The sequence below is a fragment of the Mizuhopecten yessoensis genome, unplaced genomic scaffold (assembly GCF_002113885.1).
Source record: "Mizuhopecten yessoensis strain PY_sf001 unplaced genomic scaffold, ASM211388v2 scaffold4631, whole genome shotgun sequence".
Classification (NCBI taxonomy): domain Eukaryota; kingdom Metazoa; phylum Mollusca; class Bivalvia; order Pectinida; family Pectinidae; genus Mizuhopecten; species Mizuhopecten yessoensis.
The window spans coordinates 1,119,282-1,138,107 of record NW_018405643.1 but is presented as its reverse complement, the minus strand read 5'-3'; the positions used below and the strand labels follow the sequence as shown (position 1 = coordinate 1,138,107).

General features: G+C 36.6%; 1 protein-coding gene across 2 annotated transcripts; it reads left to right on the top strand.

The window, feature by feature from the left end:
- The first annotated feature begins 60 nt into the window (after nt 1-60).
- LOC110449536 (ATP-dependent DNA helicase Q5-like) lies at nt 61-18,640 on the top strand. Of its 2 annotated transcripts, XM_021496472.1 has the most exons (13): nt 61-242; nt 3,057-3,718; nt 4,340-4,557; nt 5,216-5,378; nt 5,838-5,923; nt 6,575-6,808; nt 7,418-7,559; nt 9,823-9,936; nt 10,748-11,836; nt 13,671-13,843; nt 13,892-14,153; nt 15,051-15,129; nt 18,177-18,640. In XM_021496472.1, the coding sequence occupies exons 1-13, from the start codon at nt 116-118 to the stop codon at nt 18,260-18,262; spliced, it is 3,435 nt and encodes a 1,144-aa protein (XP_021352147.1). In that variant the 5' UTR covers nt 61-115; the 3' UTR covers nt 18,263-18,640. The 2 variants fall into 2 exon arrangements, with proteins under 2 accessions (XP_021352147.1, XP_021352146.1); XM_021496471.1 differs by having other exon boundaries at nt 13,671-14,153.
- The last annotated feature ends 186 nt before the right edge of the window (nt 18,641-18,826 follow it).

Sequence of the window (18,826 nt, the reverse complement as noted above, 5' to 3'; positions counted from 1 at the left end):
CAAAAAACGTTTATAGAAACGGAGATACGAAGCGTTTTTATGATGTCGATCAAGCTGATATTGTAAACTTCCGTCTGCTCCTTTTTCTTTGAAAAGTTTGCAAGTCAGCTGATTTATGTCAAATATGTCCAAACAAGAGGATGGCATGGACGAAGCCATGTACAAAGTTTTAACAGCAGTTTTTAAGCACAAAGAATTCAAGTCTAAACTCCAGAAACAAGCCACTCGATGTGTTTTACACGGTAAATTTCAGTCCCATGTCAGATTGACACATGGTCTGATCTGAAGGCACAATATGTCGCTCGCGGTGTTAAGCAGTGTCATATCTTAAGTGTCGTATTTTACATCAACAAATGCAGTGGCGGATCCAGAGGTTTTTTTGGGGCTCCAGAAAATCCCCCTATCTTGTGAATTTTCTTTAAAAATCATGTATTTTCACCATTTTCCTCATTTTGTCCCCACATGGACCCCCCCCCCCCCTGGAAATTTGGAAAAAAAACCAGATAGGTCTCTGGATCCGCCACGTAAATACATAAGTTGCTCCAGGTCGGATCAAGGATTGTCTCCACAAATCACAATTGACTCACATATCAACTAACCAGAGATTCAGAATAGCAGAATTAGAAAATATAATGTCCCGGTTTCGCAGTGGGCTAACGCTAGCGCTGTGACCTATCTTTTTCTTTGTCGTATGGGGGCTCCCATCAATTTGATGTTTATGCCCTCGGAAAATAAACATGTGTGACCATCAGTGGGCCGCAGACCAGGGCCCCTTTTGTGTATCCCGTTGAAATGGTTGAACCTGGATAGAAAACGACAGGCGCAGATCTTCGGCACATGTAGATTGAGGGGTTCAGATGTACCTGACTGACACTAAACTGCTGACTTTTGCTAGTTTGCGTTCTTTCTTTCTAAAACATTGTCAAGCCACATGTAGTTTCAAGATATGCTAATTAATTCAGTGGACGTGTGAAAGAAGGGCATAATGTTCTTTTTATTTATTTCCAATTCAACAGACCTAAGGGTTCACTTACAGAATGGATAACAACATTTCAACACAAGTATAAAATATCACAGTCAGTTATGCATGTAACACAGACTAAAAGATACTCATATGTAAAACAAAAGGAATTAGTGATAACAAATATTCTTTAACCGTACTTTGCGAGAGAGGTAGAAACATATCGCAGTCTGGTGCAAAATCAAGAGAATTAAAATTACATTGAATCCTGTTTAAAATACTATACTTTCTAAAGTTTATTCTACTTCTCTGGCAGTAAAACTGGTTGAAACGAATTGATCGCTGATTATGACCAGGGACTAAAAAACACATTTGCTTGACTAAATATGGACAATCAAAAGCACTATTAACACATTTGTAAAGAAATACACAATCTAAAAATGCCCGCCTTAATGTCCGAGGCTAGGAAGATTAAAATGCCTACAAGTGTCAGCAGAAGACATGGACTTTTGCTTTAAAACATAAAAATTTCAAAAATTTACGCTGGACAACTTCGACCTGGTGAATTAAAGATGTTTGGTAGGAACTGACTCCTGACATAACTTACATATAAAGACCTTAAAACAGGTATTTGTGTAAAACTTTTACATGTACGTTTTATAAAACCGAGCATTCGCATTTATTTGGAAACAGTACCCGTCTAATGTGGGTACTAAAACTCATTGAAGAGGTCAGCCAAACACCAAGATCTTTCACACACATTTCATTCTTCAGGTTCTCACCGTTCATAGTGTAATTAAAATTCAAACATTTCTTCTTGTTTGTAAAAATGACCTGGCAGCACTTCTTCACATTCACTTTCATTTTCCACACAGTGCACCAATCATACACTCTATCTATATCGCTCTGTAGCTGCTTGATACATTGTTATTAAATTATCCTCTGAAACTGGGCATGTTTAGCTCTGCCTATAGAACGGTCCAAGTGCTTTCATTTATCATGGAATATTTCTGAGCACCTGAACTGTTTCAACTGGGATACACGAATGTAACCCAATGTCATTGTTTTGGTTCGAGCCCAGCTCATCCCACTGACATGTCTGTATAGAGTTTCCTGCTTAATATCTCTCCAGTGACACAATGGTTCTCTCCGTATACTATTGGTGTTGGAGGATTTGCCCGTGTACTATTGGTGTTGGAGGATTCGCCCCAATACCATAATGCCTACAGCTGTTAATATATGCCCAAGTTTCATATATATCGCCCCAAAAAAGTTAATTCCCCATACATATCGCCCAATAATTCAGTTCGCCCTGAAAGCTAAATGTGATTTGTGCATTTCCCGTCTTAATCGGTCGTTTGATTTTCCTGCAAGTCTTTTTAGTATTTAATATTGTGCGTCAGTCAGTTAACTATTAAATATTGTTTGGATGTTATTGTTATATTCAATAAGTTGATTTGAATAAAACTTATTTTCTATTTTAACTTTTCACTTTAAAGTGGTATATAATGATCAGCATGATTATAAAATGTTTGTTTAAGATTATGTTTACAAATAATAAGAGAATAGAAAAATGTAAAAAAAAATATATGTACAACAACAGAGTACCGACACTTCTGGACCCTGTTACAGTGAAGTGAAGGACATGCCAAGATTATGTGTCCATCTATTCACACCACGCTATGTCTTGAAAATTGGGGGAGACATACTCACTCACTCAGTACACATAGTACGTTGATGTATATAGAGTATACATAGAATCTCCCCCCTCCTTTTTAGGCAGGTACCTATATGGTCTATAATTGGATATATATTTCAAAATACAGAATATATTGAGAAAAATGTTGAAAATATTCTTAAGTTTGTAACTACTAGTTGGCTGGTTCATTTCTCTAGCGCGTATAGTCCTGTAGGCGATAAGTGATGAGCTAGTTTATCTCTGTGACAATATATAAATTTGTCATTATATTTTAACCATACAAAGTTTAATGAGTGATCCAACTGAATAAAACATGTTTTTTTTTATATGGCTTTTTCATCAATACAATGTTGTTTTAACATTATGATTTTGACAAAAACTTTTGATCTATTTCAGGAAATCATGATATATTCATCTCCATGCCAACTGGAGCAGGAAAGTCTCTATGTTATCAGTTGCCAGCAAGAGTGGGAAAAGTTGGTGTAACGTTGGTTATCTCACCCTTGATAGCACTGATGCAGGATCAGTTGGATCATTTAGATCAGTTGAAAATTCCGTCAGAAACACTAAACTCCAAACAGACTGTCACGGAAAAGAAACGTGTACTTGGCGACCTAAGCAGCGCCAAGCCCCGTACAAGACTCTTGTACATCACCCCGGAACAGGCTGCCACTGACAGCTTCAAGGCAATCATTGACAGTCTCTTCAAGAAAAAACTCCTTAAATACCTCATTGTAGATGAAGCTCATTGTGTGTCCCAGTGGGGACATGATTTCAGACCAGACTACCTTAAACTGGGCCAGTTACGAAGGAAAATGCCGGGTATTCCGTGCGTTGCTCTTACAGCTACTGCCACAGCTCAGGTGGTTACAGACATTGAGAAACAACTCCTGTTGAAAGCACCTGTTAAGAAGTTTAAATCGAGCTGCTTCAGACCAAATTTATTTTATGATATTGCTATGAAAGAAGTGATTGGTAATCCATATGAAGACTTAAATCAGTTTGCGAGATCTGCTCTGAATTGTTTAAAAGGAAAGGAATCTGAGATTGAAAATTGGGTAAGAGAATTTAAATTCAGGATGAGATAATCAAATCTGGTTTAAAAATCAACTGTTATACCTAATACAGTTATAATTAATTTAAGGAAAAATGTGAATACATACTATGAATTGGAATATTACAAAATATCTTTGCATATGCAGAAGAAGATAATCCATTATGAAAATAGAATGCTGGCTTATTTTGTTATGGAATCGATATAGAAGGTGATTGTCAATACAAATAATGAGTTACACAAAAGTTTTAAAAATACATAGTTCCCCTTACATTCGATTTTAATGAAACAATGGAATGTGAATCTCAAACACTTTTTTCTATCCTACATGTATTATATACCTACCTATGTATAGATGTTTGTGTCACAAAAAGTCAAGTTCAGGAAAGGTGCCATCTGACCACCTTGAATGCATGAATATGTCATCTTATTTTAATTTGTGAATTCAAAGTTCATGGTGATATTACATTTTACATTTGTAACATTGATGTAAAAGTTTTAAAACATTGAATTTGTCTTATCAAATGATAAAATCCTATTCAGCTATTTTGATGGTTTATTGGGTATTAAAACATTATTATTACTGATAGTATGACTAATAGTTTCTATCGATTTTCTTTGGCAGAGTGAGTTTGGGTGTGGCATTGTATACTGTAGAACAAGGAACGGCTGTGATGAGGTAGCGTCTCACCTCAATCAGCTGGGGATCCCCTCCAAACCCTACCACGCTGGCCTGAAGAATGACGTTAGAGAAGACGTTCAGTCGTCATGGATGGAAGGACGTTTTCCTATCATTGCAGCCACCATCAGTTTTGGCATGGGTGTGGATAAAGCAAATGTCAGGTAAAAACATAAGAGTTACACAGAGAAATCTAGTTTAAATAAATCCCAAAGGGACCAATGTTTAACTGTGTTCAGAAGAAAGAATAAATTGTTAAGGTTTCATTATATGTGAATGTATCAATAGGGAACTTGAGAAAGATTGGATTGACTCCAATTTCTTGATTATAATAGGATTCTGATTGTAAGGATACACCAAATATATACTTTTTATCAAAAGCATATTTTAAGATCTTAATTTCATTTTAGGGACAAATTGTACAGGCCTTAATAAAGACTGGACTTACTCAGATTTCTGTATTATTTAGGCTTTGTTTGCTTTTTAACCAAAATAATTTAATAGTATGAATATGTAATTAATTATGAATTGCATGAAAAAAAGCCCATAAAGTGTTTGGATGACAGGACAACATCAATTAGAGGAATACAATGGATATTTTACATAGTATAACAATAGTATTATCCTAAATTCAGAACAGTTTTGACAATACAAACAGCAATTAGGTAAGAAAATTGGTGTGTCTGCATTAAAATGAAAAGATAAACTGAAAACTGTTTGTTCATTTCAAATAACAAAGATTGGTCAAAGTAACAGGGTGATATATCAGGCTATTAAAACCATTAGATATATATAATGTCAGTTAATTACGGCATGTTACAGGTTTGTTGCTCACTGGACCCTTCCCAAATCTATGGCTGGTTACTACCAGGAGTCCGGGCGGGCAGGACGAGATGGACAGAAGTCTTATTGTCGACTTTACTATGCCAGGAATGAGAGAGACACTGTAGCCTTTCTGATACAGAAGGAGGCAACAAGGTTTAAAGTAAGTGCACTGCTATCAGGCTGCATTTTACTATAATTTTTCATCCTATGACAGCTTTAAGTATATTCCTCAGTAACAATCCATAGGCCATGATATACAAAAATGTAATATAAATTTTATTCATTATTTATTTTACAACCATTATGAAACAAGTTACTTCAACTTATATCAATCACTCTTGTTGGCCTGGACGTAAGCGTGCTGGGGTCTTAGTGTGAGAGGAAACCCAGTTACCTGTAGAAAACACATGTGATCTGCAAGGTGACCTCATACCTTTTCATGTCCGACCAGTAAATCTATCCCGGCCGGCTTGGTGAAAGGCGAATGCATTATCCACGTCATCTCATGATTACCCATAGGCCAAGATCCTGGCACGTACATTTCAATTTTAGATTTTTGTTTTGCTTTCTAATTGTTTGAAACCTTTTTTACCAGAATTTTTCATGATTCTTATTTCAGAAGGTTGACAAGGCAGTAATAGCTGAAAAACAGAAAGCTGCCCAAAAGAGTTTTGAGGCATTAGTCAAGTATTGTGAGGATCAAGAGTAAGATACTGAATACTTATTTTGTAATTCAAGTATTAATATGCATAATATGTTAATAGGGATAAAAAAAACCCAGTGATCTTATGTCATGGAACAGCTTCTGTTGTCCAACCCTAAGATTTTCCATGAAATCTTGTTCCAGAACAATTTTATTATCATCTATTGTCAAACATATTTCAGAAAATGTTAATCTTTGGTAATCAAATTATATTTTTATCTTGAATCAATTTTGAATTACAGTACTTGACCTCAAATAAGCTCCAAATCACAAATAAGCCCCCGCCCCACTTTGGCAAATAACATGGAAACTGGGTGGGTGCCTGCAATTAAGCCCTCTCCCTAATTTTATCTCTCTTAAAAAAATAATGTTAATTTTTGTCTCTGAACAAAGGCAAATTTGCTTTCGACCGTTTTAACCTTAGCTCTTTAGGACCTCACGACAGGTTTAATCTTAACTCACTTGGACCTTACGACAGGTTTAATCTTAACTCACTAGGACCTTACGGACGTTTTAACTTTAACTCATCTGGACCTTTCGACCGTTTTAACCTTAACTCACATGGACCTTATGACTGTTTTAACCTTACATGTAACTTATTTTGTGTACAATGTGCCACATGATATCTGTCAAATACAGATGTTGCTGTACAGTTGTAGGCACTGGTCCATAGCTCGGTACTTTGGGGATGTGAAGCCAGACTGTGAGGGGGCTTGTGACGTATGTAAAGATCCAAAGAGGGTGGCTAAGGCAGTCCGCGACCTCCAGACCGGCTCCTATGGTAACTTCAATAACAAGAAGGGTGGTGGAGGAGGCATCTACTTCTATGAGGATGATGACGAGGATGATCCTGGCATGTACGGGGGAGGCAGAAGAGGAGCAAAGAGGTATGGAAGTTAAGGATTGGATAATAGATAGTCACTAATGCCACCTTTCTCATCTACCATTTTTTAACAATATTTTAAATTAATATTCACCAAAGTATTTAATTTGTTGGTAAGGAAAACTTATCATAAATGACTTTGTTCTGACTTAATTCTTGTTTTGTATGGTTTAACATACCGTATTTATCCTGCAATAAGTCCAGTGGGCCAACACATAATCTCTGACTGAAAGTAAGGGGATGGGCTTATTACAGGACAATGGGGAAACTTTTGTTAGCATTTCTTCCTAACTGCAATATACATTGGTGGGCTTATTACCAAGTATGAGTTTATTGCCATGTAAATATGTTACATGAATTTTCCCCCTTAACAAAATCAACACTGATGATATTAAAATGATAATTAACCAAAACTATTGTACATTTTGAAAAAAATCTCCAATATATCTCTCTCAATACTTCGTGATTTACTTTGTCTCTGGGGAAAAGTAGGAGCAAAGTCATCTTCAGAAGTGTATTAATTATTATCTGGAGATACCGCTCAGACTGATTGATGACCACTATCTAATGTCTGCTAAAGACTGTTGACAAACTTTTGTTGTGTGTTTTACAGCGAATATGACACCTATAGCCGGTCATTTGAAAATGGGGCTGATGATGACGATGATGCAGCGTTCAAAAGAGAGAGAAAGGAACAAGTAGAGAAAAAACAGAGACACAATTTCATTATGAGAGAATTCAAAAAAAGAAAGGGGGTAAATTTTGCATTCATTGTATAATATTCAATGTTAATTATTTTTAAAGAGATGTTTTAATACGGTACTAAATCTGATTTATTTAAAGGATGTACATTGCACATTATGTAAAAGTTGCCTTTCTTAGTTTTTGCCCGAGAGAATTTCCCTTTAGCGCAGCAGTAGATCGTCTGATTAGAAAAGACTGGTTGCTGATTTGATCTCAATCTAAGGCAGTTATTCTTTTCACATCTTTCTCCCTTTAACAGATACAGTGGCTTGTTATATCTCTATCATATTGTCTTTATCTAATCTCTGCACCAAGATGACTGTTATTTTAATTCAAGACATTTCAAATGACAAGGACTTATAATTAGGGCCCCGTATCGGAGATACGGGTGCCCTATAGTAATCACTCTGTCTGTCTGTCTGTCTGTCTGTCTGTCTGTCCGTCCACAAATTTTGTTCCTGGCTGATAACTCAAGTATTTATTGGCCAATGTACATGAAACTTGGTAAAGATGATCAGTTTACAAAAATTCACATTGAGGTAAAAAGTCAAGGTCAAAGGTTAAGGTCATTAGGTTCAAAGGTCAAGGTCAAATTTTACATATTTTCACTGATGACATTATGAAGCAAAGTTGATCAGAATTAAACAAGGAGTCAACGGACCAATGGTGAAGGTCATTAGATTCAAAGGTCAAGGTCAAATTTTGCATCTTTTCACTGATGAACATTTTGTTACGACATGATGAAGCAAAGTTGATCAGAATTAAACAAGGAGTCCACTGACTAAAGGTCAAGGTTATTGGGTCAAAGGTCAAGGTTACATTTTGTATCTTTTCACTGGTGAACATTTCGCTATGACACTTTGAAGCAATGTTGCTCAGAATTAAACAAGTAGTCAATTGACCAAAGGTCAAGGTCACTGGGTCAAAGGTCAAAGTTAAATTTTGTACCGTTTCCCTGATGAACATTTTATTATGTTATTATGAAGCAATGTTGTTCAGAACTTAACACAGAGTCAACTGACCTGTATTTTTTACTGATTCACATTTTCTTATGATAATAAGAAGCAAAGTTGGTCGGAATTAAAGAATAAGTCAACTGCCCAAAGATCAGGGTCACTGGGTTAATGGTCAAGGTCATTTGGGTCCAAAGGGCAAAGACAAAGTGGATCTCTGACTTTGACCTTGGCTCTTGATGGAGGAGGTATATAAGGTGAAATAAAACAAATCAAAGCTAACAAATGAGTATTGCACCGGTATTTACATTTCTTTTAGCCAAGCAAATATGGAGGGGGAAGGAAACAGACTCACATCATAGTACATGTAAATTGTATATTTTGCTTCCTTGCGATTCTTTTTGAAGTCCAAATGTCAAACGTCAAGCTCAGCTATATGGGCAGATTGCTTCTTGATGATTATGGGGGATATATTGCCACAAGACGGGGCCCTTACTGACCTGTCAGTGTTCGAGTTATCTACTTCAAAACCAATCACATTTTAAGGTTGCAATATTAACATCAATGGTTGTCCTCTGTCCTGAGGTCTCATGCATGTTTGACATTTTTGTTCAACAAAACATCTGCTGTCCCCTAACTCATGTCATGAGCTGAGTCATGTTGTATAAAGCTGCTCATTTGTAAATTTAATGTTATTTTACAAAAAAGATAAAAGTCTTGATATTTTTCTTTATGTTAAAATTAAAAAGATATTGCAGAATAGATATTCCAAAATTGTCTCATTTCTTCCTTATGAAATATACTTTTACCACACTGAATTAAAGAACATTTTCTTATGCAATATATAGGAATATATTTTGGAGCAGGACATTTTTTCCCCTCTTTGATTTTGCTCTTTTCTCCCTTGATCAACGTTATGAATTTAGCATATGCCATACAGTGGGACATTTCTTAAATCTGTCAGATACTTTAATTACAGTAACAAAAATCTTTAATGGGAGGGATATAATTTCAATATAGAAAATTTGTTTCAAGAAATTAAAGGGTAAAAATTCAGCGGGGAAAGTATTAGTGTAAGTACTGCTTATCTTGAAAAATCTTATGTAACACCATTATCTTTACTTTATTTAATGTTTAAAGAATAAATCACTCTTGAAAACTATTTCAGAAGTCAAGTGATATATTATTCTTTGTTTTGTATATAAAGGTGTAGAAGATTCCTCCACCTCAGTCAAGTGATATATTAATCTTTGTTTTGTATATAAGGGTGTAGAAGACACCTCCACCTCAGTCAAGTGATATTCTTTGTTTTGTATATAAGGGTGTAGAAGACAACTCAGCCTCTACAACTACAGAACAGCCTATTGAGGAACCAGACCCAGATTGCCCGCTCAGAGACGCTGCCAGTAGCAGAATACCAAAACTTACCGTCAAGGTTGTATCATAATGACATGTACCATGTGCATGCTTAACAATGCTGATATTAAATGTTAAAGTTATGATGTTGGAAAAGATAAGATTGGTTAATAGATTGCTCAAATTTTGCTTCGTAACACATGTGATAAGAGGCTGGAAGCATTTTCATTGGTTATAACACATGATCCATGACCTATATATGGGGGATCCATGACCTATATATGGAGGATCCATGACCTATATATGGAAGATCCATGACCTATATATGGAGTTGGATTGGGTAAAAACTGACATTTAAGTAGTCCGTTACAGCATTCTTATTGTATTCTTGTGATGTCATAATTCTTATAACAAAAAAATCATTTAATTTCATTTAGGATAACATCTAAACGAAAAAAGCTAATGAACTTAGGCACAAATACGTTGTCCCTAGTCATCTGTATATATGTTTGGCGCCATACAGCTTTCAAGAGTTAAAATTTCAAAATAGGAATATTCCAACTTGGATATACTGATGGATGCTACTTAAAATGCAAAAACAAACTTTCAAATTTCGCTTTTGCTGTATATAACACACATTTGATATTTCTGTAACAGTGTATGTATTTATTACGAGACAAGTAAACTGACATTTCAACATGTAAAATACCCCGGTACATATGTATTGGAAGACAATCTCTGATAATACTGTATGGATATGTACCAGAAGACACAATCTTTTATATTGCTGTATGAATATGTAAAGAGAGGTATTCTGTATGTTAATGGAGTGTGAGACAAACAAACTGTGATAATATTGTATGTACCGTATAGCTACACCTATGTTACAGGGCCGCGAGTATTGTATGGGTATGATCGAGAAGGCGCTGAGAGACAACTTCTGCCAGTATTACCAGGAGGTTCCCCATAAGCTTGTAGGGCAGGACTACGAACCTAGGTGTGCTGCCATTGACCTCGAGTATGATCTGTTCAAGGTCAACAAGATGGCCAACATCTACAAAGCTGCAGTAATGAAGATGGCAAATGAGATCAAGAAATGTACATCTTCTAAAGATCTCCACTTGTCACTGGTACCAAAAAGTACTATGTCTGCATCAGGGGACATGAAAGAGTCCCCAACAGCTTTAACATCCTCAACTGTTTGTGGTTTCACTTCTGCCTCCGACATGCTTGCCAGTACACTAATAGAAAAAGAAGAAAGCATGCCCCCTCCTTCTAAACCAGCAGTGTTTCTTTCAGCAGCCGAATTGTTGAGAAAGAATAATCAGGTGCAGAAGAGTGATCCCCCCTTGCCAAGTCTTTGGGTGTCCGAGTTGAACAGTTGTGATACAGATGAAAGCTCCAAGTCTCCTGTTTGTGTGGAGAATATCAAGGATGAGAGTCGGTCAAGTCCTTCCTCTTCTCCGGGACTCTTCAGCACCATTGGCAATAGTGTGATACCCAGCTCAAATCTGACAAAGCCAAGTGCTTCTAAAATTACTAAAAAACAGAAACATTCTGGATTTCAAAAAGCAAGCAGTGTGATTTCTAAAAAAGTGACTTTCGATTTTGATCAAAACAAATCTTCTAATTCTGCGAAATCGAAATCGAAATCAGCAAAGTCTAAAGGGAAAGAAAAAATCAACAAGAATGTGCCCCAAATCACAAACTTTTTCACAAAAAGATATGAAGCTGAAGAAGATAGTTTAGGGGATACTGACTGTGACTTGGCCGACATCAAGGTGAAAGTCGCTGAAAAAGAAATGGTGGATTCTGACACAATGGCCACAGACACTGAGCCAGGAGTGGTACTAGTGGCCAAGGCTGACACTACCTCAGATCTTGTTGAACATGAGTGTGATAGGGGGACCATGGATACCGAAGGGCCTCTTGCAGCTGTCCAGGTCAAACCTTCCGTGAAGAGGAATAGGGAGGATAAGGTGATGAGCCTTGTTAAATATACATTTACATGAATTAATTACCTGTAATACTAATGTTATCTACATCTTGATTTAGGATTTGACTAGAACCTGATCTGGAGGCACGAACAATGAATGTTTTGAATCTAGCAAATTTTATTTGTTTATTTTAATTTTGTGATAAAAACATTATCATTTTACATGTTTAAGAGATTTCTGATTTAATTTTGATTCACAAAAACATATTAAGGTGGCTCGACACATCGTCATCAGCGTCCATTTTCGTGACGTACTTCCGGAAAAAGTACAGCTCGGACTCAATTATCTTGATCGAAATGTGCATGTACACCGTGTCGTCATTTCCGTTTTGCGTATCGGGTATTCAATATCGTAGTGCAAATTATAGTAACACCTGGGCCGTTTGCGTTTAAACGGTCAAACCGATCGGACCACTGTTGTTCGTTTATTAAATAAGGTAAGACCTAGTTATCTGATGCTGCTTTCAGGCGAGCCTTGAGAAAGCCTTGCAAGTCTTGCATACACATTTGTAGGTCCGCCAGGATTTATACCCGGAATTGTTACATTTATAAACGGTCAAACCGGTTGTTCCGCATAAACGAACAGGCCCCTGGTAAACAATAGTACACGTGCGTGCCGATGATATGTCAACACCCGATATCGAGATTTTACCGGGAAATGTATAATCACACGTACTTCAGGAATAAAGCTTTCCAATTCATTGACATAAACAGACTCACGGGAAGACAGTGACATGAGACCAGACGACCTCAAGAAGGTCATATAGGAAACACATGGAATGCGGACGTACCAACCTCATATGTGCATATCACGTGCTTACACGAGTTCATAAGCTGAGGGAGTTTCGCTCTGTCGATTAAATCGTGTTTACAAATGTAGTCTACTTACTCTGTGAAAATAATGTTTTGTAAAATATCAAGATACCTATGAAATGCATGTGTGAGGGCACGTGAGAACGGCATACCATGCGATAGCCTCTGGTCACATATGTACCTGACATGTAATTATAAATATACCGTGAGTTAGCGGACTGTGGAATGATGTCCAAAGTGTACATGACTGAGGGTAATTTGGTTCCATTAAAGAACAATAAATTGATAATTTTGATATCATATTTTTGATTTATTTCCATCATTTGTTATATGTAAACAGAGACAACTGTCATTGTGTAAATGTCATCCCTCTGCAAAAAGTTCCGATTTTTTTCAAGGAAGATAACTCTCACCCGGATCAAAGTGATTGTAAAATGTAAAATAAATTAATTATAAAGCCATTGTGTATATTTTGTTCAATTTCCCACTCTATATGTATAGATCTGTGTGTCCTGTTTGCTTTTAGCTTGTAGATAATCACTTTTATCCGTTCAAATTCAATAAAAAACACTTTGTGTAACATGTGTTACATATTTTGCGATAAATAAAATATTTGTAGGATTAATTATAAATGCTTCTTTTCATTTTTTTATTGTTTTTATTGTTCCGAACAATGCCACACACAAAAAAAAACGGAAAATATTAAAAGTGGCGAAAATTCAATTTTTTGGTATTTTTTCCAAAAAATTCCCCAAACTATCGGAATGTTTAGATTTTCATAAAATTAACTCTACATAGTTGCACAACCATTATATGAAAGTTTCAACGAATTTTGCTGGTTAATTGCGAAAGTGTGGAGCCACCTTAAACTATACTTGAAAATGCTACAAGCAGCAAAGTGCTTTTATGGTACACTAAACAATAGAAAGAAATTTACGTCACTACCATTCTTTTTGTGGATGTATATCATGATTTTGTAATTTATCATTGTTTGAACGTACCAGATAAGCAACATCACGGCTAAGAAAAGAAGAATAGAAATAGACACTTCCAACTCTACCAAACCGAGTCGTAGTTCGAGGTTGTCTGAAGATCCATCCAGGTCCAGAGCAGAAAGTCGTAGTTCAAGGTCAACTGAAGGTCAATCCACTTCCAGATCAGAAAGTCGAAGTTCAAGGTCAACTGAAGACCCATCCAAGCCCAGAGCAGAAAGTCGGAGTTCAAGGTCAACTGAAGATCCATCCACTTCTGGATCAGAAAGTCGAAGTTCAAGGTCAACTGAAGATCCATCCACTTCTGGATCAGAAAGTCGAAGTTCAAGGTCAACTGAAGATCCATCCAAGCCCAGAGCAGAAAGTCGGAGTTCAAGGTCAACTGAAGATCCATCCACGTCCAGGGGAGGAAGTGTGGAAAAGCGGAAGGTTGCCGCAGACCTAGTGGTGAAGTATCTGACTCCTCACTACAAGAGTGGCAGGATACCGACAAAGGTGAGTTACTCTACCAATACATCCTTCTGTTGTCTATTCTACTTGTCTGCTGGAATTTTGGTAGTTTAAAAAAAATCACATTTGATCTTTGTTAGAGTGTTAAGATTTCTGCTGTAAATGAGTTAAGACATCTGAACAGTAGTAAAATGAGGTAAAGCTTGTGAAATTCTGTGGGGTATGTATTGAATAGTTCACTCTCTATATCTCAATCAGGAGGATATTCTACATTCTAAACGAAAATGTTACTATGTTATACATTGACCTTATTAACATATTAAAAATAAATTTTCATGACAACTGTCATTTCTAAGACTCAAATATTGAAGTAGTTCAATAATATTCTTTTAAAAAAGTCATTCACCACACTATCAGCTGAGAATTCATGTCATTATTACAAGTACATCAACTTGGCTAACAGCCCCTCTAAGTATACTCTAAACAAATGTATTTCCTAACTCTCCTAACTTCTTCTTTCCAGAAGAGGTCAGCAATAAGAAGTTGTAAAATATCATTTATGGTTGCTTATTTAAATTTGATTAATTGATGGGCGATGTTTTTGATGAGTCAACATTCTGATTACAAAGTCAAATTATATCCATAAAGTGTACAGGGAGATAACTCTAATAAGAATCACAAGTGTAAAGTTATTGAAGAAGAATATAAACCCTGTCTAAAACTGAGATTTGGTGTAAATTTGGGAAAAAAAGGAAAGGTTTCTTTCTTTCTTTCTGTAGTTGGTGCATGATGATTATTAAGATCTAAGTACATTACAGTTTGATGCAATGTTCTAATGCTAATGCATATTCATATGGCAACATAATGAGTATATGAATATTCATCAGATTGCATATTTGAATATTCTTATTCTTCATCATATCTTTCTATATTCTAACTCAGGATACATTCAAAAGTGTTGCAAGAGCATTGTCACATAAAGTGATAGAAAAACCTGGAGGAACAGGAAAACCAGAAGAAGGTATATATAAATATGCATGTATATCGAAACTTACAATGTATACATGTATTTGGATTTTCATATTAATCCTTAACCCGTGTTTACTGCCTAATTAAACAATTTATCATTTCTGATTGAAATCATTAAGAGCTTTCTGAGGTGTGAGGGGGCAAGAGACTAAAAATATTTAAGTTTAAGAGCAACTTTAAGAAAAGGATGAAAAAGAAAACACTGGATAAATGTTTGGTGAAAATGGAGGGATTTGAGTGGGGGAAATATTCATAGTTCTGATCCTAGGGTTATGGTTGTTATACCTTTTTAGACCACCAAGTTGTTGTACCACAAGAGATTATTATCACGGGTGATCTAAATTTCCACTTAGATGATCTATCTAATGTTGATGCTCGCCAGTTCTCTGGTCTACTAGATTCCAGGGGTATGATTCAGCATGTGACAGAAGCTACACACACCCATGGCCACACACTGGATGTGGTCATAACGAAGGAAGATAACTCAGTCATTCATGGAGCTATTTCAGTCATTGATCCATGTCTAAGTGATGTAAAGGGGAACCAATCTGGTGATCATCTTGCTGTCCACACAACACTGAATTGTAGTAAGCCAGCTTGTGCAAGGAAAGAAGTGAGCTTCCGGAAATTCCGCGAAATTTCAATACCAGATTTCAACAATAACGTTCAGTCTTGTTCCGCCCTTCAATCTACTGAAGGCAAGGTTGATGATCTTGTTGAAGCATACACATTTGGTATAGAAGCCCTTATAGAGAAACACGCACCTCTGCAAACTAAGGTGATAACTGTGAGACCAAATGCCCCGTGGTATAATGAAAATCTCCGAGTGGAAAAACAGAAACGTAGACAAGCAGAGAGACGGTGGCGTCGGACCAAATTAACCGTTCACCAACTGATTTATAGAGAGCAATGTCGGCTAGTTGGTTCACTGATCTTTCAGTCAAAGAAGCCTTATTATTCGGAAAAAATCGAAGGATGTGGCAAGGATAAAAGACAACTTTTTAGACTCACCAAAAACCTAATGGGACAGAAATGTGAAATTATCCTACCAAGCTGTAATTCTGAAAAAGACTTAGCAAGCAAGTTCAGTGATTACTTTCTAAATAAAACCAGCTCAATCAGGAAAAATATTACCGAAGTGAACACCTCTGCTGACATTGACATCTCTGTCATGACTGCTGACATTGCATTTGATGGGGAACCATTGACAAAGCTCTCACCAACAACCCAGGAGTTGCGCAACATTATCATGCCCTCGCAATCGAAGTCCTGTGAGCTTGATCCACTGCCTTCAGACCTATTAAAGCAATGTCTTGAAGCACTGCTTCCTTTGATTACCGCAATCATGAATAAATCATTGGTTGAGTCAAAGGTTCCATTATGTTTCAAGAAGGCACATGTCAGACCATTGTTAAAGAAGCCTGGAATGGACAAGGAGGAGTTGAAAAACTACCGCCCAGTTTCAAATCTGCCTTTTCTGTCTAAGATCTTGGAGAAGGTTGTGTCCCGGCGTTTTAGAGGTTCATCTCCATGCAAACAGTCTCCATGACAACATGCAATCGGCCTACCGCATGGGACACTCTACTGAGACGGCCCTCCTACATGTACATAGTGATATAGCTTCTGCATTGAATAACAAGTGCAGAGCGGTGCTTGTCATGCTGAACTTGTCAGCTGCATTTGACGTCATCGTCCATGGCATACTTTATAAACGTTTGGAATACTCTTATGGAGTGACTGATACCGCACTATGCTGGATACAGTCATACCTGAGTGAATGACGACAGTGTGTTGCCATCGAATCTTCCACCTCACATGACAAAGTACTAGATTTCGGGGCTCCTCAAGGGTCGGTGTTAAGACCACGAAAAATATTGTATGTACTCCAAACTGATTGGAGAGATTTGTCGTCGCCATAGCCTTTGCTATCATTGCTATGCTGATGACACACAAATTTACATGGTCATAAAACCACAGGACAGTTGGAATACAGTCTCAGAAAGTCTGGAAGCTTGTCTGACAGATATCAGTATCTGGATGAACGCCAACATGCTTAAACTTAATCAGGAAAAGACGGAACTAATCGTCTTTTCCCCAAAGTGTCAGCAAACAATGGCTCTCCAGCTCAAGGTTGGAGCCAGAACTATTGAGACTGTTCCAGCTGTTAAAAACCTAGGGGTATACTTTGACAGTTCTCTGAACACGGAGAAACAAGTGAACGCTATTGCCAAATCCCGTTACTACCAGATCAGGAACATCGTCTGCATTCGGCAGTTTCTAACTGCAGATGCATGCAAGATTTTGGTGCATTCACTTGTTACCTCTCGGTTGGATTATGGTAACGCCCTGCTCTGTGGTATATCTGACAAACTAACTAGTCGTCTGCAGAGGGTTCAGAACACTGCAGCACGGCTAGTTACTCGTACTCGAAAGAGAGAGCACATCAGACCTGCGCTTTATTCGCTGCACTGGTTACCTGTACGATACAGGTCGCAGTACAAAATTCTGGTATACACATACAAGGCACTGAATGGAACAGCTCCTCAGTACCTACAGGAACTTGTTACCCTGTATCAGCCGTCAAGATCACTGCGGTTGGAGTCAGAATCTTTGTTGTGAGTCCCAAAATCTCGTACTGTGACCTACGGAAACAGATGCTTTGGGAGGGTTTTGGCTACGTTGTGGAATAGCTTACCATCTGCTATTAGGAAGTCAAATACCCTGGCCAAGTTCAAGAGGGAAATAAAAACTCACCTCTTCACGTCTGCATTTTAGAATCTTTGCAAAGACGTCATGTAAATACCACCCTTTTATTTGTTCAATTATGTGCACATTGCTTGTTAAATGTATGAAAGTGATTGCAAGCCTTTTTTGTTTGTTTTCACAATTATAACCATTACTATTATCCTTATGTTGTAAAGCGCCTTAGATTAATTTTACAAATTATATAGGGCGCTATATAAATGCTGTATATTATTATTATTATAATGTTGATTGTTGTAATATTTGATAATGATTGTATGCTTTCTCTTATTGCAGTGAAAGAAATTGTCAAGAAGATGATAGAGAATCTATTTAAGAAGGTCAAAGTCGTCAAATCAGTGGATGATCTTGCAGATGTCTGAAGAGAATTTCTTGGTACCTTTATATAGACATTTATCAACAACCATTCAGAAACAGACTTTGAATTTAAACTGGGGCCATCTTTATCAAATTGATTTCTTCGCCTTTTACAATACTTACGTTAATTTTGTTGTGGGAGTTTTTATAACTATGACAAAGAAATGTAACTAAAAATTTATATCCACTAAGAGATTCATTAGCCTTTTGAAATATTGTTATTTTGGGTTATTAAATTATTTAATGAGAAATAATTATTACATTCTTTTAACTGTCCATGTAATTAAATTTAAAAAAATGTAAAATTAACCAGACTTTTACAATGAAAACAAAATGTTGGTACAATTTCGATAATGATTTCACAAATTATATACTAGATAAAAGCAAAAGACATTGAAAGATAAAATATTAAGGCACTCATCAGTGTTAAAATTTAAAAGAAACCTAAAAGAGTCGAACATGGCGCCTTATCGTGTCCAATCTTCACTTTTCCTATGTTGCAATTTAGCGAAATTATAAATGTACAGCTTCATAATTAGATATGAATACCATGGCAAGAGAAATATCAC